Source organism: Bidens hawaiensis, unplaced genomic scaffold (assembly GCF_021521415.1).
Source record: "Bidens hawaiensis isolate Kalapana, Puna unplaced genomic scaffold, B.hawaiensis_p1.1 tig00008566_1, whole genome shotgun sequence".
In the NCBI taxonomy this organism is placed as follows: Eukaryota; Viridiplantae; Streptophyta; class Magnoliopsida; order Asterales; family Asteraceae; genus Bidens; species Bidens hawaiensis.
The window spans coordinates 517,102-544,350 of record NW_027491617.1 but is presented as its reverse complement, the minus strand read 5'-3'; the positions used below and the strand labels follow the sequence as shown (position 1 = coordinate 544,350).

The 27,249-nt window shown below is 34.9% G+C and overlaps 3 protein-coding genes and 1 pseudogene across 4 annotated transcripts; 2 read left to right on the top strand and 2 right to left on the bottom strand.

Annotated features, from left to right (window-relative positions):
- Positions 1-380: 380 nt before the first annotated feature.
- LOC143529518 (casein kinase II subunit beta-1-like) lies at positions 381-4,376 on the bottom strand. Its single transcript, XM_077025296.1, has 5 exons — positions 4,110-4,376; positions 2,606-2,842; positions 1,537-1,646; positions 1,298-1,451; positions 381-785 (listed from the first exon to the last, which is right to left on the bottom strand). The coding sequence occupies exons 1-5, from the start codon at positions 4,303-4,305 to the stop codon at positions 655-657; spliced, it is 828 nt and encodes a 275-aa protein (XP_076881411.1). The 5' UTR covers positions 4,306-4,376; the 3' UTR covers positions 381-654.
- Positions 4,377-6,352: 1,976 nt separating this feature from the next.
- Positions 6,353-12,314, top strand: LOC143529517 (phospholipid-transporting ATPase 6-like). The gene is made up of 3 exons (XM_077025295.1): positions 6,353-7,039; positions 8,079-9,021; positions 10,006-12,314. Exons 1-3 carry the CDS (start codon positions 6,620-6,622, stop codon positions 12,312-12,314), a joined length of 3,672 nt encoding a protein of 1,223 aa, XP_076881410.1. The 5' UTR covers positions 6,353-6,619.
- Positions 12,315-13,899: 1,585 nt separating this feature from the next.
- On the bottom strand, positions 13,900-18,218 carry LOC143529515 (calcineurin B-like protein 9; annotated as a pseudogene). Its single transcript, XR_013134675.1, has 8 exons — positions 18,078-18,218; positions 16,482-16,638; positions 16,147-16,229; positions 15,991-16,050; positions 15,372-15,480; positions 15,085-15,293; positions 14,871-14,983; positions 13,900-14,176 (listed from the first exon to the last, which is right to left on the bottom strand). The product of XR_013134675.1 is annotated as a calcineurin B-like protein 9 (transcript).
- Positions 18,219-21,766: 3,548 nt separating this feature from the next.
- Positions 21,767-26,164, top strand: LOC143529546 (aminodeoxychorismate synthase, chloroplastic-like). Its single transcript, XM_077025319.1, has 12 exons — positions 21,767-22,172; positions 22,247-22,378; positions 22,526-22,658; positions 22,782-22,848; positions 22,939-23,118; positions 23,211-23,337; positions 23,463-23,722; positions 23,803-23,882; positions 23,973-24,063; positions 24,137-24,219; positions 24,298-24,909; positions 25,653-26,164. The coding sequence occupies exons 1-12, from the start codon at positions 21,842-21,844 to the stop codon at positions 26,149-26,151; spliced, it is 2,595 nt and encodes an 864-aa protein (XP_076881434.1). The 5' UTR covers positions 21,767-21,841; the 3' UTR covers positions 26,152-26,164.
- The last annotated feature ends 1,085 nt before the right edge of the window (positions 26,165-27,249 follow it).

The following is a 27,249-nucleotide window of genomic DNA, read 5'->3' as shown; positions in this document are numbered from 1 at the left end:
TGAATTATATGCATTGACTTGTACTGCTAAATAAGCATTATGACATTCTTCTCCAAAAGAATCAAAATGATAAAACCAAAGGCCAGATAAACATAAACCAATTATAAACCTAAAATGGCGTTTTCGAGTTCAAGAAAACCTGTTTCCGAAATCCAAATTAGTCGGAACAGAACAGCTAAAAAATAACCGTTTTCGTTTCCTAAGACCGAATCTTTAAATACAATATAATTAATAACTTGATCAGCCGAAAACGAAAGCTGGAAAACAGTTACATAACTAATGACTACTGTTTGAACCGGTATCATAAACTGCAGATACATACATATACAAAGTCCAATGCAATCTAGAATCAAAAAAGCAATCCTGACTTATAAAATAAGTACTTAACAAAGTAGATGATAAAAACAAGTAGCAAAACACACTTAAAACAACAAATTTTTTTTAACATTTTCAGTTTTTTAATCTTCTAATTAGGTGATTTTTAACTTTTAACATAATCATATAGAATGGATCCTAAGGTTGTGATGTGATTTCTTATCAGGGCTTCTAACTTTAAGTTATATTTCCTGATTAATTTCCTTATCTTGAGAATGTTACTAGCGAAATGGGCTGAAGATGTAGCCCAAAAGCCCGTCTTGGGTCTGGGCCTTGAAGTCACGGCTTGTGGACCTTGAAGCCGAAGACCCTAGGAATGTAATCTTGTGATGGCTTTTGCGGTTTGAGGTGTCCGTAGGTCATCAAGAACAAGTGAGGAAATGTTGACCCGAAATAGGCTCCGTCTAGGTCTAGAAACTGTTAAAGAAATGTGCAGACTCCGCATACAGAAAAATATATAAAAAAGATGAGCTTTGTATTTCAAGAAAGATGCTCACTTCAGATTTTGGAAGTTATTTTCAAATTCAACAAAAAATAAATAAAAAATCTTGATTTTAAAGCATCAATTTATTATAAATTTTAATGTTTTCTCCAAAAAATGTAAAAAACTTACCACCCAAAAATACAAAAAACTATCAAGAAATGATCTTTCTGTTTTAACAAAAAAAAAATCATGATTTTAAAGCTCCAATCTTTAAATTTTGATATTTTTTTCAAAAAAAGTAAATAACTAACCACCCACAAGTCAAATAATAAAGAAATGATCTTTCTGTTTCAAGAAAAATGCCCACTTCAGTTTTTGGAAGCTATTTTCATTTCAATATAAATAATAAAAAATCTTTTAAATTTTGATAATTTCTCCAAAAAAGCCCAAAAGGATTATTTGACCAACCGGAAGACAAGGATGACCACAACAGTAAACTTGATTGAGGAGTATAGATGTCTTCGCATTTTGGACAGTAAATTTTTACATTGCTTTGTCGGGACACGTCTGATTGACCAACCGGAAGACAAGGATGACCACAACAGTAAACTCTTGGGCATCTGCCAAATTCTGCATTCTTGTATTTATCGAGCTGTTGAAAAGGATTATTTGCTCCAATTGTTAATTTTTAGAAAAGTCTTAAAAAACTAATTTGAGATTGAAGAATGGATTCTTACCATGGCATTCAATCCTTTGGTTGTTAAAATATATCCTACGTGAATAAGGCCGTAAAGCATCTCGGCTGCTGATTCAATTATTTCATTTTGTTCTTCGGAAAACATATCACCTGCGTATATTAAACCAAGTCAAGTTGCACATTGACTCTTGATTTTAGCATATTACATTGCATGAAAACACAATATAGGATCCAAACAAATAGAAGAGAATCGCATTTTGTAGGCAGCATTAAAACATCATATGCGTGTACTTCGATTCAGAAAAAATAATATCCCCTTCACACCTGCTTACTAACCACATTATAAAGATCCATTTATACCCTTCACAAATAAACCTATAAACTTCATAATCAAACGTTTTGACATGCAAGTACTCTAAATACATGATTATATCATAGCCACCTACTATGCAATATCATTTCTATGTCTCAACATATATGTTGTTTAATGAAAATCATTGCTTTTATTGTTAGTCTAATAATGCAATAGTTGACTTGATGCATACTTAATAGGACAAAAACTGAGAAAACCTAAAAAATCAACCTCATTAATATTTGTTATTAATAGTTGCAATTAGTTTGGTCTAGGATATCAATAACATAAATGATGCAATCTCTTTGGAAAATCCCATAAATCAAAAGTATCGAAAAAACACAGTCTGCGTATCGACTTAACTTTAGCTTTACGTGATTCAACCAATTAAATAGATTACTTAAATGTAGTCTAGTCACAAGTGCATGTTTGTGTATTGTTTATCTTCTCTTAAATCAATTAGATTAGTGCACTTTCCAAAGTTGTTCGGTGTTGATATCTCCTTATTGTACTATTAAAAATCTTACGCAGCTCATATAATTATTCATTTCAAAGTACTGATTCTTTATTCATACAAACGAGAAGAATCACCTAAATGAGCTTACGTATGTCGTATCATAAAGACATATGCAATAAAACACGATAGAACTAGTAGATGCAATAAATGCATACCACAGATGAAAACTAACACGGTATGCATTTGTATCATGAAATATAGAGACAAGTTTCCGCCTGAATTAAGATAGAGAAGCATTACCGTGAGAGGACTCAGCGTCCAGGATCAAATCAAGAGCATAATCATAATACGGAACTTGACTGCTCAAACCACAGAGATTAAAGTCATCTTGTATGTAATTCTCATCAACTTCACAGAAAAACTCATTCCCGCGCAGATTGCAAAACCATGATATCCAAGACGTGTCTTCGCCATCAGATCCACTAACATCCGACTCCTCACTATCAGTTTCAGATTCCTCTACTACGTTCTCCTCCCCTATAGTTAAAAAATAATAATAATAATAATAATAATAATAATAATAATAATAATAATAATAATAATAATAATGATTTAAGCAAATGGTAAGCGTGACCGATGAAGAAAATAAAACAGAATGTTTTCAACAAAGATTCTCTCCTACCAACTTTTTATCTTATACACCATTGTGTGGCCATAAAAAGCAGAAGTATAACCATATATACACAAAAAGACAATCCCACTTCATATCCCAAACAAGATTAAAACTTTTTAAAAAATTAACCGACACCGTATGTGTTAACTTCTTCCAAATGTTCTTTTCTCCTCAATTCACCTGAAGCCCATTTAACTATTTATCTGTTAACCTAAAAATGTGATACAATTTCAACTTCTGCTTCATTACTGCTACATAAGAAAACAATCCCTCCTCACATGTCAGTCAAGATTACAACTTTTTAAAAATTAACTGACATCACATGTACTAACTTCTTCCTGATGCTCCTTTCTATTCAATTTAAAAATTTTCTACGGTTCAACTTCTACTACATTATTGGTACATTATTGCCTTGTCCATCCTAAAAAATCTCATCAGTTTCAAAAAACATGAATCAAGCTACGGATGAGATCGGAACTGTACCAAAAACAAGTAAAACCATATACCATATACCGTTCCGCCTTTTTCGTTTCGGTGCCATTTAACAATGAAAATACTGAAACCAAATGGTACCAATGCCGGAAAAATGAAAACAAAAACGAATACCGGTACGAATTGTGCTCGGTACTGAATCAGTGCCGTACCTAAACAATCTACAAAAACACTTGTAACCTAAAATTCACAAATAATAATAATAATAATAATAATAATAGTAATTAATAAATAAAAATGATCAATTTAATACAAGTTTTCAACTTTTGATTGACTAATACCACAGACAAGCTAAAAAAACAAATACGGGTACGAATTGTGTTCGATTGATACCTGTTCGGTACTGAATCAGTACAGTACCTAAACAATCTACAAAAAACACCTGTAACCTAAAATTCACAAATAATAATGATAATAATAATGATAATAATAATAATAATAAAATAAAAAATGATGAATTTAATACAAGTTTTCAACTTTTGATTGACTAATGCCACACACAAGCTAAATTAACCTCTATTTATTCACACCATATCTAATCCACCCTAAAAAATATCATAAATCAGTGAAAAACAAACATGCCCACCAGGTGTTCGACAAAATGCCAACAACAAATTGATCAAATTGAATACAAATTACCTTTGGATAGCTTCTTATTAGGGTAAGAAGACCTGGATAACGAAGAAAGCTTGGAACTTGAAGGCGACAAACGATCTTTATTATTAATATTATTATTATTAGCAATATCTTTGGCGTTGAAATTGAATCCGGGTCTGGAGCTAGTGGCCGTTGAAGATCGGGTCTTGGATCCTGATCCACCTCTGTCTCTGTACATGGTTTTGATTTGTCAAATTGAAACAAACCCTAAGATTAGGGTTTTGTGTATAATAATAATAATAATAATAATAATAATAATAATAATAATAATAAAATGATTTGGTTAAATTGGTGGTTTTGGGAGAAATGTATGCTGGGAAAAAGAGATGGACGGGTGAAGTTTGGGGGAATAATAATATTATAATCACCACCAATCTCCTACAAAACAAACGTACGTAGATATTTTAGTGTAAGTGGATTGATTTGTTCGATTGATGTAATCATAATATATATTAAACAAGTCAGGATGTACAAGGTGCATTTTTGTTTGAGTTTATTATGTTGTTAATGGGAAGCCTCTAAACAATGGGGTTTCGAGTAGGGTCAGCACTTGTGCATTAAAAGATTGATTGGTTTAAGTTTATCGATAAAAATAAAAAAAGATTTTTCTAAGCCACTTAGTTTCTTTTTGTCCAAGGTGCTTCTCTTTTTCTTTTTTGCATAACTCGATTCCTTTTTTGTTTGTCAAATTCAAGAATGTCCCTATTCATAGGTCCGAGATCACCATCTATGAATTGAAAGGTCTGAACGATCCACGATTTTTAGTATCAATAGGTCTTCAAATTGTTTATTTGAAAAAATTAAAACCCTTCTTATTGGATGATCGTGAGTCTACGTGGATCAGCGGGCCATCTAACACGTGAAACACTCTGCATGGGGAGTAAGGTAGCAAGACCGATAATTGATGTGGGTGTGTGTGGGGGGGGGGGAGTTGTACAAGCAGTGGAGCATATGATTTAATTCGATACAACGCGCAAAACCTTGCCAGTCCTTGACATATGAATAAGAAAATATGTCCTTAACGGGATGGTACTTACTTTCATACATGTGCTACATGGTTGTCATCCACTCGTGTTGTGAGATGCTTAGTCAAGTCATATAACGAGCGAAACCCCTGGGTTAAACTATGGTTGACTGTTATTGTCATATAACGAGCGAACCCCCCCGAGTTGAGCTTTGGCATTTACCGAATCTTAATCAGCATATTGATCATCTTGTTTCATATGACTCTCATGTTATCCAGTTGATTAAATTCAAAATAACACAGTTGTTCTTCAGGTCAAATTACATGAAACCATGGAGGTGATTATTAAGACTTGAGATCTTTATGATCTCAAGTTTGAAACCTAACTCAAATGAGTTTTCTCTAGTAGATTTTCTTCGGGCTCTAATCAAGTTTTACATTATTTTCTTTATTAATATTATTATGAGTTTATTTCTAAATTAATTGTTTTACTCGAATATGTTTATACCAATTCACCACCATAAAATTTAACAAATATAACATTTATCATACATTGTTAAGTGTGATTCTTTTTGTAGTAACACATTAATCTAAGTTTGGAACTGATTTATAATTTTCACCATCAAAACCGGTTAACCGAACAAAAACCGGCCAAAACCAGCCAAAAACTGGTCAAAATCTGAACCTAAACCGATGATAACCTAGTCAAAAACTGGTTTCAACCCGAACCTAAACCGATCATAATCTGGTTTTGACTTTTATTGACCAAACCAAACCGGTTTCAACCCAAACCAGATTTCAGTTTAAAACCGATTATGTAGAAACAAGCTTGGAACTGCACCATTAAAACCGGTTAACCGAACCGAAACCGGCCAAAAACCGGTCAATCCCGAACCTAAACCGATGATAACCTAGTCAAAAACCGGTTTCAACACGAACCGAAACCAATCATAAACCGGTTTTGACTTTTATTGACCAAACCGAACCGGTTTCAACCCAAACCGATTTTGAGTTTTAAACCGGTTTAAAACCGATTATGTAGAAACAAGCTTGGAACCGGTTTATAATTTTCACCACCAAAACCGGTTAACCGAACCAAAACCCGAACCTAAACCGATGGTAACCTAGTAAAAAACCGGTTTTAACCCGAACCAAAACCGATCATAAACCAGTTTTGACTTATTATTGACTAAACCAAACCGGTTTCAATCCAAACCATATTTGAGTTTTAAACCGGTCTATGCACCTCTAACTCTTAGTATGATTCTTTTTATAGTAACATAATAATAACATAATCATATTCACCGATCACCAAAATTCATATGCTAAATATTTTCTCAATCAACCAACCAACCAACCAATTCATTTCACACAAAATCCTCATAACCACCAAACTCCACAATTCTTTGAACCTTCAATCTTCATCTCATCCATCATTCTTGTGAACCTTCATCCCAATCATACTAAAAAACACAAAAATGCATGCTACAAACCATAATAATAATAATATTAATCCAAACTCATATTAATGGCAAAAGGTGGTGGCACAAAAGCAGCCAAGCTCATCAGGAGCAGCCTCTACACACTAGCCAACATCCGTGTCAAACCATCATACAAAAAATCCGAAGCACGCATCGAAGAAATCTCCGGTTACCCACGTGTAATCCTCGTTAACCAACCCGCCACCCTCCCTGACCAGGACTCGTCGCCTCCGCTTTTTTGTACAAACTATGTTTCCACCACCAAATACACATTGTTTAACTTCCTACCCATTGCATTGTTTGAACAGTTTAACCGTGTTGCGAATTTTTACTTCCTTGTTGCCGCGGGCTTGACGTTTACTGATTATGCACCGTTCGACTGGCCTAGCCAAGTCGTCCCGTTGGCGTTGGTCGTTGGGTTTAGCCTTGCCAAGGAGCTTTATGAGGATCTTCAAAGACATTGGCAGGTAGGGTGTGCATGGTTTGGGTTGGGTCGGTTTTGGGCTAGACAGAACCAAAAACCAAAAACCGAAATTTTAGTTTTTATATTCAAAAACTTGTTCGGTTTTGGTTTTTTACATTTCGGTTTAGGTTCAGTTTTGCCATGAAATTTTGGGTACGAAAAAATATTAATTGGACAAAATAATGAATTTGAACGTAAATCATTTTGTTAGTTAATAATCTTTTTTGGTGTTTAGACAGTCTTGTTTGTTTCGTTGGTTTTGTCTTCGGGTTTTTTTGTTAGTTTCCTCGCTAGCCTTTTTTATAAAATTTGACGTTCAAAAAAATAAATAAATTATATACGTGGGCTACAATATATTAGTTACTTATTTATTTAATTATTTTAAATTACCTAAAATAAGAATCTATAAATTCGGTTCCGTTCTGTTTTTTCAGTTTTCATTTTATGCAAAAAACCGAAACCGAACATCAAGTTCGGTTTTTTAAAAAAGCTAAAACCAAACCGACGCTTTTGCTTCGTTTTGTATTAGATTAGATTCAATTTTAAGTTTTGACATTTGAACTTGAAATTTTTTGGTAAAAAAATAAGTTATATTGGCCGAAATAACGGATTTAGGCGTAAATCATATAGTTAATTAAAAACTAATTGATTATTAAATTCTTATAAATTACTTAAAATAAGAATCTATAAATTCGGTTCGGTTCTGTGTTTTCAGTTTTTATTTTATGCAAAACCGAAACCGAACATCAAGTTTGGTTTTTTAAAAAAGATAAAACCAAACCGACGCTTTTGCTTCGTTTTGTATTCATTTTTTAGTTTGACATTTTTTTGTCAAAAAATAAATTACATTGGCCAAATAATGAATTTGGGCGTAAATCATATAGTTAACTAAAAGCTAACTGATTATTATATATTTGAGCGAAAATGTTTTGTTTGGTTCGGTTTTTCTTGTTTTTATTTTATGTAAAACCAAAACCAAAACCAAACCATTAAATTTGTTTTTTACAAAAACATAAGACCAAACTGTCGGTTTTGCATGACAGGACATGACAGCCAACTGCCAGAAAGCCGCAGTGCACAGTCCGAGCGGCGATTTCGAACAAAAACAGTGGAGGGAAGTTTGTGTTGGTGATATTGTCAAAGTTAAAAAAGATGAATTCTTCCCAGCTGATTTACTATTACTACAGTCAAGTTATGAAGATGGTATATCATATGTTGAAACCATGAATTTAGATGGTGAGACAAATTTAAAAGTTAAAAGAGCACTTCAAGACCTCAACTTTTCAGTCCCAGTAGATGATGATAAAGCCACACATTTCCAAGATTTTCGGCCCACGATTCGTTGCGAAAACCCAAACTCGAATCTTTACACATTTACTGGTAATTTGGAGTATGATGGCAACATTTATCCGCTAGATCCGGCTCAGCTTTTGTTAAGGGATTCAAAGCTTAGAAACACTGAATATGTTTATGGTGTCGTGGTTTTCACTGGGAATGATACTAAAGTCATGCAAAACACGACACAGTCGCCTTCTAAACGAAGTAAAATCGAGCTGCAGATGGATAAGATCATTTATTTATTATTCGGGTTGTTGATATTTATATCGATTGTTAGTGCTTCGGGGTTCGCTTATTTTGTTAGGAACTTGGTTCCCTTGTGGTGGTACTTGATCCCCGAGGTGCCCGGGGAAGATTTCGATATTAATAATTTCCTCATTTCGGGTTTGAGACATCTTGTGACCGCGCTTATGTTGTATGGTTACTTGGTCCCTATATCGTTATATGTTTCGATAGAAGCAGTGAAGATACTGCAAGCAAGGTTTATTAATAATGACTTGCAGTTGTATGATGATGTGACGGGAGTACCTGCGAATGCTAGAACGTCGAATTTGAACGAGCAGTTGGGGCAGGTTGATACCATTCTTTCGGATAAAACCGGGACTTTGACATGTAACCAAATGGACTTCCTTAAGTGCTCGATCGCAGGTAGGGGTGTTCTTCTGGTTTGTTTTATGGGTTTTGGGTTTTTGGGGTCGGGTTCTTCTGGTTTCAAAGTTTTAAATCTTGACCCGAAACCCAACCCAAATCTCTCACGGGTTTTTCGGGTTCGGGTTTTTTCGGGTTGGGTTAATCGGGTTTTGGGTATCCTGGAAAAAAAAAGTTAGAAACTAAAATGATAAAATTAAAAGAGCAGAGTCTGTGGTTTGTCCAAATCTGCTGTTTTAGTCCAATAGTTTCAAATTTTCGATTTTCGTTCCTATGGTTTCATTTCACTTGCAATTAAACCCGAATTCATTAACACCGTTAAGTCTGGTCGTTAAACCCATCAGCGTGCCCCTCACATGAGGGGCAGCTTTGTCCTTTTTTCCCAAATACACCTCAGCCCCTCACGTGAGGGGGCTTGCGAATTAGGACTGGTATTTATTTAAGGAGAAAAAGGACAAAACGCACGCTGATGGGTTTAACGACCAGACTTAACGGTGTTAAAAAAATTCGGGTTTAATTGCAAGTGAAATGAAACCACAGGAACGAAAATCGCAAATTTGAAACTATTCGACTTAAATCGCAGATTTGGACAAACCACAGAGACGAAAACCACAGTTTACTCAAATAAACATATTCTTTTTTGCTCGTAAAGTAAAATAACTAAATAATAACCAACATAACCAGATAAAATAATTCAAAAGAAGAGTAAAGCAAACTCCAACCATATTCGCTTTCAATCAGGCGTGATTTGGTTGTTCGATTACAGTTACTACTAGTCATAAAAAAAACATTTTTTTAACAATAAAAAGTCGATCCATAATAAGTAGAAGGAAAACAATAAATTATACCTGAAAATATATTTGGTTTTAAAACTAAAAGTTTATTCTGGTTGACCCGAAACCCATAAATCAGACTCAATAACCAACTCGAATTACTTCGGTTCGGGTTTTGAGTTTCGAGTAAAAATGACAGTCCTAATCGCAGGGTGTCCGTATGGGAAACGGCTTAGTGAAGTTGAACTTGCAGCTGCTAAACAAATCAATGCACAACTTGAATCCGAAGCCGAGTCTGCAGATGGTAGTTTAACTGATACTGCATCTTTGGAAGCCATAACTATCACAGATGATGGTAATAGTAATAATAATAAAAAAGGCGCGATCAAAGGTTTTAGCTTTCAAGACGATCGGTTACAGAAAGGGAACTGGACGAAAGAACCGAATGCAGATGTAATATTATTATTCTTTCGGATACTCGCAGTTTGTCACACTGCAATACCTGAAGTTAGTGAGAAAACCGGAGAGTTGACTTACGAAGCCGAGAGTCCAGACGAAGGGGCGTTTCTAGTTGCAGCTAGGGAATTCGGGTTCCAGTTTATTAAACGGACGCAAAACAGTGTCGTTGTGCTCGAACGCCTTTCGAAGGATCAAGAACCGGTTGAAAAGGAATATACAATTTTAACTTTGTTAGACTTTACTAGCAAAAGAAAACGAATGTCGGTTATTTTACGCGATGAAACGGGTCAACTTCTTATGTTTTGTAAAGGTGCGGATACGATCATTTTTGATCGGTTAGCAAGTGATGGAAAAATGTATTTAGAATCCACGACGAAAAACTTAAACGATTATGGAGAAGCCGGGCTGCGTACATTGGCCCTCGCGTATAAAAAACTTAGCGAGAGCGAGTACTCGGAGTGGCATGAAAAGTTTCATAATGCCAAGATTTCTAGTGGGTCAAATAGGGAAGAACTTATGGAAGACTTATCTGATGTAATGGAAAGAGGTTTGACTTTAGTCGGTGCAACCGCGGTAGAGGATAAGTTGCAAAGCGGTGTGCCCGAATGCATAGATAGATTAGCGTTAGCCGGTTTGAAAATTTGGGTTTTAACGGGTGATAAAATGGAAACCGCGATCAATATCGGGTTTTCGTGTAGTTTGCTTAGACAAGGTATGAAGCAAATATGCATAGTGGTAAGTGCAGAAATGTTAGCTGAGGCTGCAAAAGATGTTATAAAGGAAAACATATTATCTCAAATCACGACCGGTTTAGACTCGATAAAAAACAAAAAAGAACCACACGCAGCGTTCGCTCTGATCATAGACGGTAAAACTTTAACGTACGCGTTAGAAGACGACATGAAGTTTAAGTTTTTGAATTTAGCAGTGAACTGTGCTTCGGTCATATGTTGTCGAGTGTCACCGAAACAAAAGGCGTTGGTGGTCCGGTTAGTTAAAGAAGGGACCAGGAGAACAACTTTAGGGATTGGTGACGGTGCGAACGATGTTGGTATGATTAAAGAAGCAGATATCGGGATTGGTATCAGCGGTGTGGAAGGTATGCAAGCGGTCATGGCTAGTGACTTCTCGATCGCGCAGTTTCGGTTTTTGGAAAGGTTATTAATAGTACATGGACATTGGTGTTACAAAAGAATATCCAAAATGATATGTTACTTCTTTTACAAAAACATCACTTTAGCCCTTACATTATTCTACTTCGAAGCGGAAACCGGGTTTTCGGGTCAAATGCATTACGACGACTGGTACATGTTGCTTTACAACGTGTTCCTCACTTCGTGTCCGGTTCTCGCGTTAGGCGTATTGGAAAAAGATATATGTGCAGAGTTTTGCCTGCAGTTTCCTGCGTTATATCAACAAGGCCCGAAAAACTTGTTTTTCGACTGGTATAGAATAATCGGATGGTTAGCAAATGGCGTGTACGCGTCCTTCGTGATATATCTCGTGAATCTTCGCATATTCAGCCCCGAGTCATTTCGTAAAGAAGGTCAAACAGCGGATATGTATGTCATAGGAACCGCTATGTTCACGAGCATAATATGGGTTGTTAACGTTCAAATATTTCTCGTGTCACATTACTTGACACGAGTGCAACTACACACGATATGGGGTAGTATCGTCGTGTGGTATTTAATCGTTTACATATACGGAATGATGCCGGTTCAATGGTCAGCTGGGAACATATATCACCAGCTGCCTGAAGTGTTGGGACCGGCTTATAAATTCTATTTATCGACGGTTTTCGTGACGATATTATGCAACATGCCGTACTTGATCCACATATCGTATCAACGGTGTTATAATCCGGAGGATCATCATATTCTGCAGGAGATGAAAAATATGAAGAAGGATGTGACAGATAGGAAAATGTGGAAGAGAGAACAGGTTAAGGCGACTCAAGAAACCGAGATAGGTTTATCTGCACGAGTGGATGCGAAGATGAGACTAATGAAAGGGAGAACGACGAGAAAGTATTCATCGCTTGCGCCTAATTCTTCGTGAAACGTATTCGGATCAGTTTGAGATCTTCTATCTGCTAAATGCTAATATTAACAAGTTGCAGGCAATGTATATCTAATATGATATTCACAATTCTAGAATGTATGAAATCGAGTTTTACGTTTAGAATGTATAAACCTTAATGAAGCCATATTTGTACAGATCAAATTGATGTACTTAGAACAATGTATATGAGATTGTGGCTCGAATTACCTGAATATGTTTCGATTTTTGGTAGCATCAAATGAACACCGTCAAGGGACCGAATCCATATACATTTTATTATTTCAAGAGATTACTGACTCACAAACTCGTTACAATAATTCTTTTTCATTTAACAAACTAAACCAACTTGACCGATTTGTCAAATATGGGAATATGTTCCATATTTTCACCAACTTGTGAATACAGTCTGGAATTACCAACATATCGTACATGTATAATCCGTTACAACCTTACAAATTCATAAGTGTGGTCCACGATCACTAGGCCGAACATTAACATTTCATTATTCTTGAAGTAACATACATTTATGGAATTAACGATGAACGGATATTTCGTCAAACAAAATGTAAGATTACAAAAAAAAAACCAAACAAAAAAAAAACTGCATGACATCTTAGGCTTTTAACTCTAAATAGGCGCCACATCACCCATTTCACGGTTTTCACCGCTGGAAATACGTTCACCACACCCCTCTTTTTAAAATTAATATTAATAATTGTGTGTAGAGGGACCCACACCATCAGCCTTTCTCCCCCTTTAACCCGTTAACGCATGGCCATTTTAACGCCCTTTAACCACCCGTGGGGTTAGGGTATACTGCATGGCCTTATAGTAATGAAACATCGGCATGTATGATGTGATTATATACCTTTAAAAGGGTGGTGTATCTATAGCATCACCTGCTAAATAATATTATAAGTAAGCAAGTTTTTCGAAACGAATCTAACTAAAATTGTATGTAACAATATATGCAGTATTTTAAGCGAACCGAGTTAGATAATAGAAACCAAATATATTATAAGGTTAAGACTTTTAAGTTGGCTTTTGGAACCGAGTTTTGGGTGATTCGATTGTTAGATAACCAAGTACCCGATAACCAGTGTTGTAGAAATCACTAGTCGTAGTTGGGCGGTGGGGTGGGGATTAGCGATTAATCAGGATTAATCGGATCAGACTTTAATGAATAATTTTCAGTTTATATATACACACACTTTTATATGTAATTTCTAGTATCATATGTACACAAACACATTTGTGCCGAAAATTGGCTGGAATCTCGCTAGAAACCGCTGATTTTGGGTCGGAATCTCACTAGAAACCGCCAGCTTTGGTCATAAGTCCATAACCTTGTTTGAAAAAAGCCAACTAAGTTCAATTAATCCTGATTTTGGTCGGATTTGATCATTGGCCGACTAGACCAAAATTAATCAGTGGGGTGGGACTAGCAATTAATCAGGGTTCAGTCGACGCCTAGTCGTGATTTTTGCAACACTATCGATAACTAATAAGCAATCATTTACCCAATACTATAGTTATCTAGCAATATTGCATTTATTAACATAACCATAATGTAACTAGGAAGTAAAACATTGAGGAGGCAAATGTCAATCAACAACTTTATAAATCAAGGTAGCCATTGACTGTTTATCACAAAATGATGTAGGTTTTTTTTTTTTTTTTTTTGCATTTTTTTTTTTATTTTGTTGGGGTTTAAACATGCCATAAACCTCCTCTATCAACACATTTACTAGTTATAATGACAATAACAGAACTAGCTAGAACTTTTGTATTCATGATGCAATCTCTCTTCCTCAAGTTGACTATTGAAAACAAAGCTCGGAAACGTGGTTGTGATATCCCTGCATTTTACAAAACAATATGTTACCCGAACATCCTAGGGATGGCTTCGGTTAAAGGATAAGCTTAATCATAAGATTTATAACTGATTGTCGGTTATGGTTATTCGGTTATTGTTTAAGTTAATGGTCAGTTTCGGCTAACATTCGGTTATATGGGCGTATAAGTATATGTGTATGCTTTTCTACCTTCTTTGATTAGTTAATAATGATGTTTTTATGTTTTTTTTCCTAGTGAATTGCAGTTTTCGTCCCTGCGGTTTGTTCAAATTTGTCATTTTAGTCCAAAAGGTGAAAATTTGATATTTTCGTCCATAAAGTTTCATTTTCATTGCAATTTTCGTCCTTTTCGTTAACATATTTTGGACTAAAATAACAGATTTAAATAAACCACAGGGATGAAAATCGCATTGAAAACGAAAACTTATGGACGAAAATTGCAACGTAAATGAAACCTTAAGGACGAAAATATCAAATTTTAAACTTTGGACTGAAATAGCAAATCTAAACAAATCACAGGGACGATATCCGCAGTTCACTCAAGAAATCCAACAAAGGTATTTTCGTCATTTTTTAAATATATTTATGTTGATGTATATCCTAAATATTCTTCGTTAATCGCGGTTACTGATTAATTACAATTAACCCCTTATAGTTTCAACATTTACATTTTAACCCGAATAGTTTCGTGACATACCTTAAATAAGGAAGTGTCATAATCTTCAACAAGGAAGGGTTTTTGGTAACAAAAGCCTGCCATTCTGCTTTGTCTATCTTTCCATCCCGGTCTCCATCCGCCTCTAAAAATGTCTGCGCAACGTATACCATAACACATTTCCATCAACATACTTACATAAGGTACTCCTAATATCATATTATCATGTCATATTATTATGTCACAACACACTCACATTGTCCAATATAATCTCAATGGCGTCGTCAGCTAGTTTCAGTTCAGACTCGTGTAAAAGTGCTATTAGCATTTCTTTAACCTGCAAATATTGTAAATGATACAAGTAAGATACTACATTAAAAAAAATATTAAGAGACATAAATTAAAGGCATACCCCTCGGCGCTCAATGAATCCAGTTCCGTCCAAATCATAAAGCTTGAACGAAACTAAAACAAGTCATAAAGTAATAAGATCATTATGCTGCTTTGAAACTCTAGTCTAGAATAAAAATTAGTTTAACTTACAATTAATTTTATCTTGCAGAGGAGCTTTGGGATGGAACACGTTGAGTGATCTAACAAAGTCGCCAAAATCGATTACTCCTTTTTGTTTAACGTCAAAAAGAGCAAAGATCTGCACATAACAATTTGAAAAAAAAATACGTTGAGCATCATGAAAATTTAATATGGGACGGTTCATGTACATTTTAATCTGAAGATGAGAATGTAGGAAATAATACTAATTTATAAAAAAAATGAGAACGTAAGAAACAATACCAACTACAATACCAATTAACATAAACAATGATTTATAATAACAAAGAAAAAAACCTAAAAATTACAACAAAAGAATAAAAATCAAGAACAAAATAATAACATCAAATACTTATAACAACAAAAGAAAAAAATCTAATAATAAAACAAAATATGAATCAGCAAATACTTATAACGTCTCATAATTGAAAATTAGCAAATACAAACAAAAAATAACAGCAAACACCTATAAAAATAAACCTAATGATAACAGCAAATTGGTTCTCAATGTTTTCATGCTAAGAATAAAATGTATTTGATCCTGTTTCTTAATAATATATCTTTTATCTTGACTATATAATATGGAAAGTAATTATAAGGAACATCATACCCTGTTTGCAAACATATTATGTTTCTTTTTTTTCTTGAACATAGCTAGTTGGAATTCATCCTGCATATGTAAAGAACATGCAAAATTTAGACAACGATACGTCGTGATGAACTACTTAAACAATGTAAAAGCGACGGTGATAAACTGATAAAATACCTTGCTAATTAGTCCATCATCAACTACAGAACTACTTATGCTCTTGAATAACTCAAAAAGTGCTTCAACTTCACTGACACTGACTGCATGATGAAAGTTAACCATGAATGAAAATAAACAGTCTAAGAGCACGTTCGGGACTGAGTTTGAAAACAACTTATTGGCTTATTGGATTTTTCAAAAAGCAATAAGTTTTTTAAAAATATTTTTTCTATACGCCACAAATCCTGGCTTTTCAAAATGGCTGTTTGAAAAAGTCAATAAGTCAGTAAGTTGTTTTGTAACTCGATCCCATTCATAGCTTGAGTTAATGATTATGTAAAAGAACAACTGACAAGCTGTTTGAGAAGCAAGTTTCCTCGGGTCTTCACACACGGGCAACGGATATCCCATGGAAGAATAACCCATGGAGGAATGGAAACATCCCATTGAGACAAGCAAGGTTGTGCAGAATTACAAGCCACTGCTATTTGCTATCAAAATCATCTCAACCTTTACAAAATCAAAATATAAATCAGTCAGACAATTATTTGAATATATGTCCGTTTATGTTTGTTTGTTTAATAAATGAAGGAACATGAACAACGAATTTCGTTTGATTAACTATATGAACAAACACAAACAGAGGCCATGTTTGTTCAGTTGTGCCCGTGAACGTTCGTGTGATATGTTTATGGCTTTTTAATGGTTGTTTATTAAAGATTTTTAATACTTTTCCATGACTTCTATAATCTTATCATATTGATTTAAGCAAAATTATTAACTATAAAATACAAATATATGTTTGTTTTATGTGATTAGTTTATATGTAAAATAACATATGAATATGAACGTTAAAAAAAACACCAACATAAGCTTGATAGCTAAACTGAACCGTTGACACTGACCATTTTCGGTTAGCCAAATCTTATAAAACATTGTTTGTGTTCGTAAACTGATGGAGGCCCAAGCATTGAAGAACGTGACATGTTATATTTGGAGGCCCAAGATCGTGCTTCCAAAGGTGGCCCACGAAAATGGGCATAACTTGGCCCACGAAGCTCCGTTTCAGGCTCATTACCAGTCAAATCGAAGCTTGAGACGAGGAGCACATTGTGGCAAACGCTTACGGCGGTTTGGCCCCTATCCGAAGCCCAAAAACTCCTTCTAAATAAAGAAGTTATGGGCCTTTTTATGCTTTTTTGTCGGTTTTTACATTTTTCTTTTTGGGTTTGTGTTTGGCCCATGGCCTTTTTGGGCCCATTTCGTATTAGAAGGTCTATTTATATGTTTCTTATGTAATTGGAAAAAGGCATACTTCAATTTTAATCATAATTACTTTTTTCTTCATTTTCCTTGACCTTTGGGTGGGATTTGGGGTTTTTTTGCAAGATCATCACGGGAATTCACTGAATCAACGTGATCCGATCTCCGTTATCGTTTTACTGTTGCATCAGCATTCACGAACAAAAATTCCGTTCGGTTAAATGTTCGTGAACCGTTCGTTTGTCCAATAAAAGCTTTACGGACGAACATGAACAAGACCTTGTTAAATTCGATTCAGTTCGTTTACAGCTCTAGATCGAACAAACAAACATACAAGCGCATGCTTCAAAACAAACATTCAAGCTCATAATTCATCATATAGAACAATTCAAATAAACAAGATCACAAAACAACATAAAATTATTTCAAATAATCACTATCCTAAATCTACCACCTCTTGATGATTAACGGCTTTAACACGTATTCAATTCAACATATCACTAAATATTTTCCTAAACAAATTGGATTCAAATGATCATATTATCCGAAATCCACGTAACGCATGTTCAATTCAACGTGTTAAACGTATAACTAAATGAAACCATAGGTAAGGATAACAGAAACATCAATGTGATACATAGTTTGTATCATAATTCATAACAATGCATTTAGGGATTAAATGGTACCGGCGGGGAGGAAACGAGCCGCCCGAACGGAGAGATGAGGATGATTTTGTGAGACGAATGGAAACCGTGAAAGAGAGATTATTACGGACACTCGTATAATGTGTTGTATTAATGCATGCAGGTGGACGCCCTTGAATATTTGCATCAACACACTTGTTTATATATATATATATATATATATATATATATAGGTTGTTGGGACACGTGTTTGTCACGTGATGTTTCCATTTGCTTGCTACTTAAGTCTCTAGTTTCATTTTTATTTTACCAATCTATAAATTCTAAATATTAAAAACGTGTCTAAACGGATTCAACTCGTCTAACATGTGACATGAATGTACTAGAGTGACACGAATTTATAATTTAGGGGTGTAAACGAGCCGAGTCGAGTCTAAGCTCGCTAAGGTTTGATCAGTTCTCCTTGTTTTAAGTTAAGATGGCTCGAGCTTGGATAGTTTTAACTTAAGGGAACTCGTTTATCATTGATTAATTATTTATATATTTTATTTAGGTTTATTGAATTTTAATAATCCATATTGAATTATATTGGCCGATAATAATCCCTATTCATTTTATCGCCACCAATGGTCCCAAATTTAAAAAAGTTGGCCCCCAGTGGTCCCCCGTTAAAAAGGACTTAACGTCGTTATACTTTTTTCCGAATTTCAAACGAATTTTTAGGGCTTTTGATCGGAAGGAAAATACGAGTCAATTGGTGTAAAACTTAGTTCGAAACGACGCTCCAAAACGACGAAACGATGTTTCAATTCGGGTCTTAGAACTTACAATTAACAAAAATCAAGCCGTTTGGATCACCGTTACGAGCTAACTTTACACCAATTGACTCGTATTCTAGTTACGATCAAAAGCCATAAAACATTAATTCGGAAAAAAGTATAACGACGTTAAGTCCTTTTTAACGGGGGACTATGGAGGCCAACTTTTGTAAATTTGGGACCACCAATAGCTATAAAACTAATAGAGATTATTATCGGCCAATACCATTCAATAAGAATTATTAAAATCCAATAAACCTTTTATTTATATATTTCTGTAGATATTTATAGAAAAATTACGTCAATCGAGATATGGTATGACACAAGTATTTATAGTTATAATCTACACACACATAAATATTACTTAATTATTTTTTATCATAAATTTATAAATAATAATAGTTATTATACAAATATGATAAATGGAAACTAAACAAATAGAAAAGCTCGTTTATGCTCTCAAGTCGGCTCTATAAATGACGCTCGGGCTTGACCTCGTTTTAAACCTGGCTTGAATGGATCTTTTAACAAGTAGATCTTAAGTAGTTCACGAGTGACTCGGCTCGTTTACACTTGTAGATTCTGATTCTAGAAAACTCAATCTTATCATGTCAACCATAGCTTCATTTTGGTAAGCGAGTTGGGTCAATAGTCATGTTAAAGCGTTCATTCACGTTGTTGAAGCGCTTATACTCCATGAGCATTAAAATGGTTATATTTAACGTGTTAAACACGTCATAAAGTGTAAGCTTAAACATTGTTGAATTACTGTCTAATGGCGGAACGAGCACTTATGGATACCACACATACACCAATCAATCCTGCACTGTCACCTCATTTATACTCTCAGTTACCCACAAACCAAAAAAATCACTTGCACCCTAAAACCATGGTTTTAAACATTTAGATTAAATCAAACACCAAATTTAAATAATGGTTGGTTAAGTGGCAAAGGTTTATCACATTGGTTTGGAGCCATACATACCCACACATAGGTGGTGACGATGTTACCACATGGGTTTGAAGCTTGCCATATGTGTCCAGTCCCTTTAAACAAATGTCACTTTGGTTAGAAACTTAGAATGCGTCTGAGTCTAATCTTTCTTTTTAACCAGCTACAATGTTAGGGCCTAAGCCTTGGAAAGGCATAATAGTGAGATTTGAGGATGTGCATTTCGTTAGTTATGTGAGTTGTTTCATGCCAGCTTACTCCGCTTCTTTCTTCTTAGTCGCCCGTCTTGTAAGCTAAAAATTGTATTAACCTACTTGTTCATGTGTTAACTGTCAGAACATGAGGACCCACATTATATTATTTTTTTTTCTCTAGGACACAATCAAGCAAGTCTAGAGTGTAACACCATAGGCAAATCTCACATCAGCCGTGAAAATGAGAGATTCTTGGTTAATAAGTAAATGCTAATGGACGAGATGAGAGCTCTACAGTTAAACGTGCTCAGGTGGAAATAATATCAGGATTAGTGAACTCCTGTGACATCTCTACTGGGCAACCAAAAATAAATTAGCAAACTATTTATGGGTAAAACAGACACTATCAGTAGTACAAGGGGTTGTATGTTACATGGAGATAGAGGTGGGAAAATAAACCAGGTTGAAACCGAATCCGGTCAAAACCGAGCAAAAACCGTTCAAAACCTGAACCGAAACCAATCGTAACCTCATAAAAAAACCAGCTTCAACCTAAACGCCGAAACCATTCATGTTATAAATCTGTTTTAACTTTTTTTGATCAAACCGAGCCGGTGTCATTTTTGGGATAGACATGATCTCGATCCCACTAAAAATGTTAATATATTTAATTTAGACTTTAGAGAACCGCAACCACACACCAATAGAGAGTCAGCTGCCATTTTACCAACTCTTTCAACTCATGTTGGCCGTTGATTTTAAGTTTCACATATTAATATTAATATTATTAACAATAACAAGTTAACAACTTCATCTCTGCAGAGTTGTTGAAACTGAAACCCTACCGGTAACCTGCAACTGCTTCTATTGTTCCAGTTTACGAATACTACAGGTATTGTATTTAAACCTAGATTTATGATATATAATATTATATATATATATGATATTATGATTGCTAGTGTAATTAACATTACAGCCTGTAATTCATCTTCACGTAGTTAGTGTTTTTGAATAATACTAATTTAAGAAGTTGCAGATCTGTTACATATATATATGAATTAGGAGACAGCATTTAATTATCTTTTTAGTTATGTAATGAATAGTTGAATACTAATGCTATTGGTGTTCACTATTCGAATTCGGTTGTTGAATGTTCGAATTCTTATTATGCATTTTAAGTTTATGTTGTATATATACACACTAGGTTATAGACCTGAGACTTTTCAGGCGAGACTCAATAAATGTGCTTCTAGTTCCTAGGCGAGCATGAGAACATAAAAGCCGAGCAAAAGAAACGCAAGGGATGCTATTGAAACTTAGATCTATGAGAAGTCAAAGGCATTATATTGATATATTTTGTTATTCAAGTTTAGGAATTACATTTGAATCTTGACTAGTTTAGAACTTTTGGTACTAGTTAGATTATAATTTAATGCTATATAATAGCTTTTGTTTATTATATTTGAAGAGTAGTATTATTTTTTTTATATACATAATATATTTTTAATATTTTATTTAAGTGCGCTTACTCCTTAGGCCCTCACTTTTTATGCGCCCTGCGCCTATGCACCTAACGCTTTTGATAACTATGGTTACATAATGAAATAAATGTTGAATTTATAAATGTGCTACCATATCTAGTTTAGTAATCGAACTCGAATCCTAGCTTTAAAGTTTCACAATTTGGATAATTTGATTCGATAAATTTCGAGTATTCCAAGTTCAATTCGTTGAACACAATTTTAAGTTATCAAATATGTTTGCCTTTTTTTCCAGATTTTTTAAGATACTCTGGAGGCAGAAGCTTTGTGTAACCACCATCATTCATTTATTAGGGTCAAAATGAACTTCGCTTTATGCTCAAATCTTTCAGAAATCGCATCCCCTTGTTTGGAAAGACAGAAAAACATAACCATAAATAAATCAATTGCCACATCATCAATAAGGGCTAGTGACCTCGCCAACAAAGACGGTTTCCGAGTGTCTAGTCATGATTCTAGAAAGGCGGTGCTTTCAACTCAATACGTACCCGGTCAGCTCGATGGATCATGTTTAATGGGAGAACCATTGTCAAAACCAAGGCAGAAGTTGGAATTTGTCAGGACATTGTTGATTGACAACTATGACAGTTACACATACAATATATACCAAGAATTATCTGTTATTAATGGAAGTAAGCTCTCTTGTTTTAATAATAAGAAATTATAAAAAGACAGGAAAATGTCTAATAAATCTTTATGTTTTTAGTACCTCCGGTTGTGGTGCGGAATGATGAATGGACATGGGAGGAAGCATGTTATTACATTTATGAAGAGAGAGCCTTTGATAACATTGTTATATCGCCTGGTCCCGGATCACCAGCTTGCCCGACTGATATAGGTATGACATCATGTTCACTTTCTAAAGTTGATTATGTTGGTAATACATTTGATTTGTCACACTTTTTGGTATGAGTTCAGCATAGTGTAAATTCAGTTATGACTGCCATATTGGAGAAACTGAGCCGACTTTTTTGTGACGTAACAGGAATATGTCTTAGGTTGTTGCTAGAGTGTGCAGACATTCCAATCTTGGGTGTCTGTCTTGGACACCAGGCCTTAGGATATGTGCATGGTGCAGAGGTTGTTCACGCCTTTGAACCCGTTCATGGGCGTTTAAGGTATATAAACTTAACTAGTACATAATTATAAATTTATAGTTAATATTGTATAAACTCCACTTGTTTTCTTCAGTGTTATAAATTTATAGTTAATACTGTATTAACTCCACTTGTTTTCTTTAGTGAGATTCAGCATAATGGATGCAGGCTCTTTGATGGTATTCCTTCTGGAAGAAATTCTGGTTTTAAGGTCAGCATTATTTGATTAAAATTCAAAACAGTGGTTTACTGATATAGTTTATTAAGCATTTTGATGAATATGGTTTCTAAACTGATGCAGGTGGTTCGGTATCATTCGCTTATAGTAGATGCAAAATCACTTCCGAAGGAACTCATACCTTTAGCATGGACATGTTCTCCGGTTGACCAAAAGTTTGACCTTACTTCTTATGAAAGTCAACCCAACATGAAGGTTCTCATGGGTATCATGCACTCCACAAGACCTCATTATGGTTTGCAGGTGGGTCCCTTGGTCATCGTTAGCAATACTATTAAAGTATTCATTATTCATCACACTTGTGAACTGAATCAGATTTGCTCCCTGAACTGCAGTTTCATCCCGAGAGCATTGCCACTTGTCACGGGAGTCAAATATTCAAAAACTTCAGGGATATAACTGAAGACTTTTGGGGCTCGAAAGACTCTTCTTCTATTAGTGAGAGGAAGTTACAATATAATGGTAAACTACTAAGTTAAATACGCTACGGTAACAGGTTCGGGTCGGTTTGGGTCAAAAGTCAAAACAAATAATCTGAATTGTGATGCACTTTTTTTTATTAGCACTGAGCAGTAAACTTTACCTAGCATGCACGCAGGTGGGAAATGGAAGCTGGCAGTTTAAAGAAGACTTTACACGTGCATACCTGTCGCCTTTTAATACAAACCATGTCAGCATGTACAAGATGGCACAGTCGTCAAACGGGGTCAAGTTTTTGAGATTACAATGGAGAAAACTTGAGAATTTATCTTGTCAAGTTGGCGGTGCAAAAAACATTTTTCTTAAATTGTTTGGTGATGATAAGGCTGAAAAAACCTTTTGGCTTGATAGCGCTTCTACTGAAAAGGTATTCAAGATTTTTTAAACATTGTTGTTCATTTTAAAAAAATTATTTATATATTTACTACATGTTTGCTTATTATGTAGAGAAGAGCACGATTTTCATTTATGGGTGGAAAAGGCGGGTCACTTTGGAAGCAGATAACATTCAGACTGTCAGATCAAAGGTTTGAGTAAAGACAACTTTCGGTTTGGTTATTCGGTTACGAGTTGGTTCTAGTTTGAATTATTCAAATTTCAAAATTTCTTTCTTTCAGTACAACTGGAGGTTATATATCAATTGAAGATGCTCAAGGGTTATCTACAACCACATTATTGGAAGATGGTTTCTTCCATTATATGAATAAGGTAAGAGAAGAAAAAATTACATATAAACTAATTTTATAACTTTCATTGACACTTCATGCCTTTTTATTGTCAGGAACTTCAATCTATTCGTTATGATGAAAAAGATTATGAAGGGTTACCCTTTGAGTTTCATGGTGGATACATTGGTTATCTCGGGTATGCAAAATTTCTTGTTTATTATGAAAATTAGAAATTTATAAACAAATTTCATTAACTTCAAATTTCCACACGCAGATACGGCCTCAAAGTCGAATGTGGCGTACCGAATAACCGTTACAAGGCAAAAACACCAGACGCTTGTTTCTTCTTTGCAGACAATCTTACAGTCATAGATCATTCCAACAATGACGTCTACATTCTATCTATACATGATCAAACCGAAAAAACCACTACTTGGTTAGATGACATGGAGCAAAAGCTAACAACCATGAAGACTTCTGCTTCCAAATCTTTATCATCTCAGACGTCTGCGCGTGTTATGTTAACAAACACGGGCTTCGGTTTAGATAAAACCCGAGAGGAGTACATGGAAGATGTGGAGAAATGTCAGAAGGTTATCAAAGATGGTGAAAGTTATGAGTTGTGTCTGACAACTCAGATGAGGAAGACAATAGGAGATATTGATCCTTTGGGGCTTTATCTCCACCTTAGAGATAAGAATCCCGCACCGTATGCCGCGTGGCTTAATTTTGAAAAAGAAAATTTGACTATTTGTTGTTCATCCCCCGAGAGATTCTTAAGGTTAGATAGAGATGGTGTTCTTGAAGCAAAACCGATTAAGGGTACTATCGCTCGCGGGTCGACACCTGAAGAAGACGAGATGCTTAGGTCACAACTACAACACAGGTATTATTATTGCAGTGTCAGCATTTGGAACTTTCGTTGACCCGCAAGTAGAGATGTAAACGAGCCGAGCCATGCCCAAGCTCGACTAGGGCTTGAGCTCGGCCTTGTTTTGAGCTCTTTTTTAAAGCTCAAGCTCAGATCATTAGTTATATATTAATTTATATACATAATTGGTCCCTTTGTTTGTGAAAGGGTATTTTGGTCATTTGATTTAAACTTAAACTGAAATGTTAACAGAAGTTAGGTTTAGACCCCGTACTTATGTTTAAACGTTAGTACCCAAAGGTGTTTACCTTGCCCAAACCGCAGTAACCATCTATGTAATTAACTCTAAATTATATATATATAAGGGAATTTGTATGTATATATATTTAATATATTATATATAAGTTTTACATACATTATAGACTTGTTTAGGCTTGCGAGCCAGCTTGAGATTGATAAGTTAAGCTCGGGCTCGAACTCAGTTATTAGACAAGCATATATTTAGGCTGGAGCTCATTTAAGAGAGAGCTTATCTTAGGCTTGAGCTCATTTAAGCTAGGCTCGATATGAACTTTTAGCAAGCCGATCTTGGGTAACCTCACGAGTGGCTTGGTTTGTTTACGCCCTTACAAGCAAACACTTATTGTCTGTCTTTTAGAAGAACATGATTTTTAGTTTAACGCGCTAAAATTTCAAACTACGATCCATTGGCTGATTATTCTGATAATAATTTCATATTAGTAACTTTCTGTCAACAGTGAAAAGGATCAAGCAGAAAATTTGATGATTGTTGACCTATTAAGGAACGACCTAGGTCGCGTGTGTGAACCCGGGTCAGTCCACGTTCCCCGTCTCATGGATGTCGAATCATACGCAACCGTCCACACCATGGTAAGCACGGTCCGTGGAAAGAAACGGTCAGATCTAAGTGCAATTGATTGCGTTAGAGCAGCATTCCCGGGTGGATCAATGACAGGTGCACCCAAATTAAGATCAATGGAACTTCTTGATTCTCTTGAAAGTTGTTCTAGAGGGATTTACTCGGGCTGCATCGGCTTCTTCTCTTATAACCAGACATTTGATCTCAATATTGTTATACGGACCGTGGTGGTTCACAAGGGTGAGGCGTCTGTCGGTGCGGGTGGTGCCATTGTGGCGCTTTCTAGTCCCGAACAAGAGTATAAAGAAATGGTTTTGAAAGCAACGGCTCCGGTTAATGCTGTGGTGGAGTTTGAACATATGTCATTGGAAGAATAGGTGAACTTTTACATACTGTAAATATCGATCGGTAACACAATATTTGGAATCGTTTGAAACCCGGCACGCGAAGGGTGAACTGGGATTGTGCTGATCACAAAAGTTATAGTTATAGTGAATTGATTCAAGATTGGACTTGTATGTTTGTGACTTATTCTTTTAAAGAATTTTCATTTCATTTGATCATATGCTGATGTGGGTAGTAATATTATGATTGCAAAAAATAATTAGACTGATATTATGATTGAATATCCCAAATTATGGATTGGGTTCTTTACGAAAATGACGTTCACTTACTGTCCTTTATTTGAATTTCGACTCGATTTTAGTCATTTTCACTAACCTTCATTCAAAAACTCAATTAAAACCTGAGACACGTGACAAGCATGTGAGGGCATAAAGGTAAATCCTAACATGGTTTGCACAAAGTAAACTCTTGTGGAGCCGTTTAGCCGAGTCCAACGTGTCATGACTCATGCATAGTAATGTTATGACTTCAAAATCTATTAATGTAGTTTTTGGAAGACTTTGTTTGGCAATTCAATATGAGCTAGCAGTGTTGTTTTAACTCTTGTGATAGTAGAGTTAGATTATATGTACTGTTTTGAATCCGTCGACAAATATAAGTATAGATTATTATTGGTCAATAAGTTTTTCTGAAAGACCTGTATTATTAAACCGAAAAGGAAAAGAGATCTCACTTACAAGAGATAGATAACCCAAACAATACAAATAACATCAACAAAACATATAATCATTTATAGTAAAAAATTAACAAAATTGAACCTGCTTCACTTTTATTAGTAACTAATAATTTAAACTACTAAAATTATTTTTAGAATTGAAATGGCCCTATGTATAAGTGATATTTTTTTTAATATGAAAGCTAATCTTAAAAGATTATTAAATTTCTCCAACCAATCTTAACTCCTTTTAAATTTACTAAAAGAATATAATAAATTGCACCAAATGAAGAAAAAGTATTGGCAATGCACATCCAAAATGGTCGGTAGTTATTTTAATGAAAAATATAGTCACCATATCATTGGATCATTACAAATATTCTATTCTTTCTAGTAATCATGAAAATAAACAAAT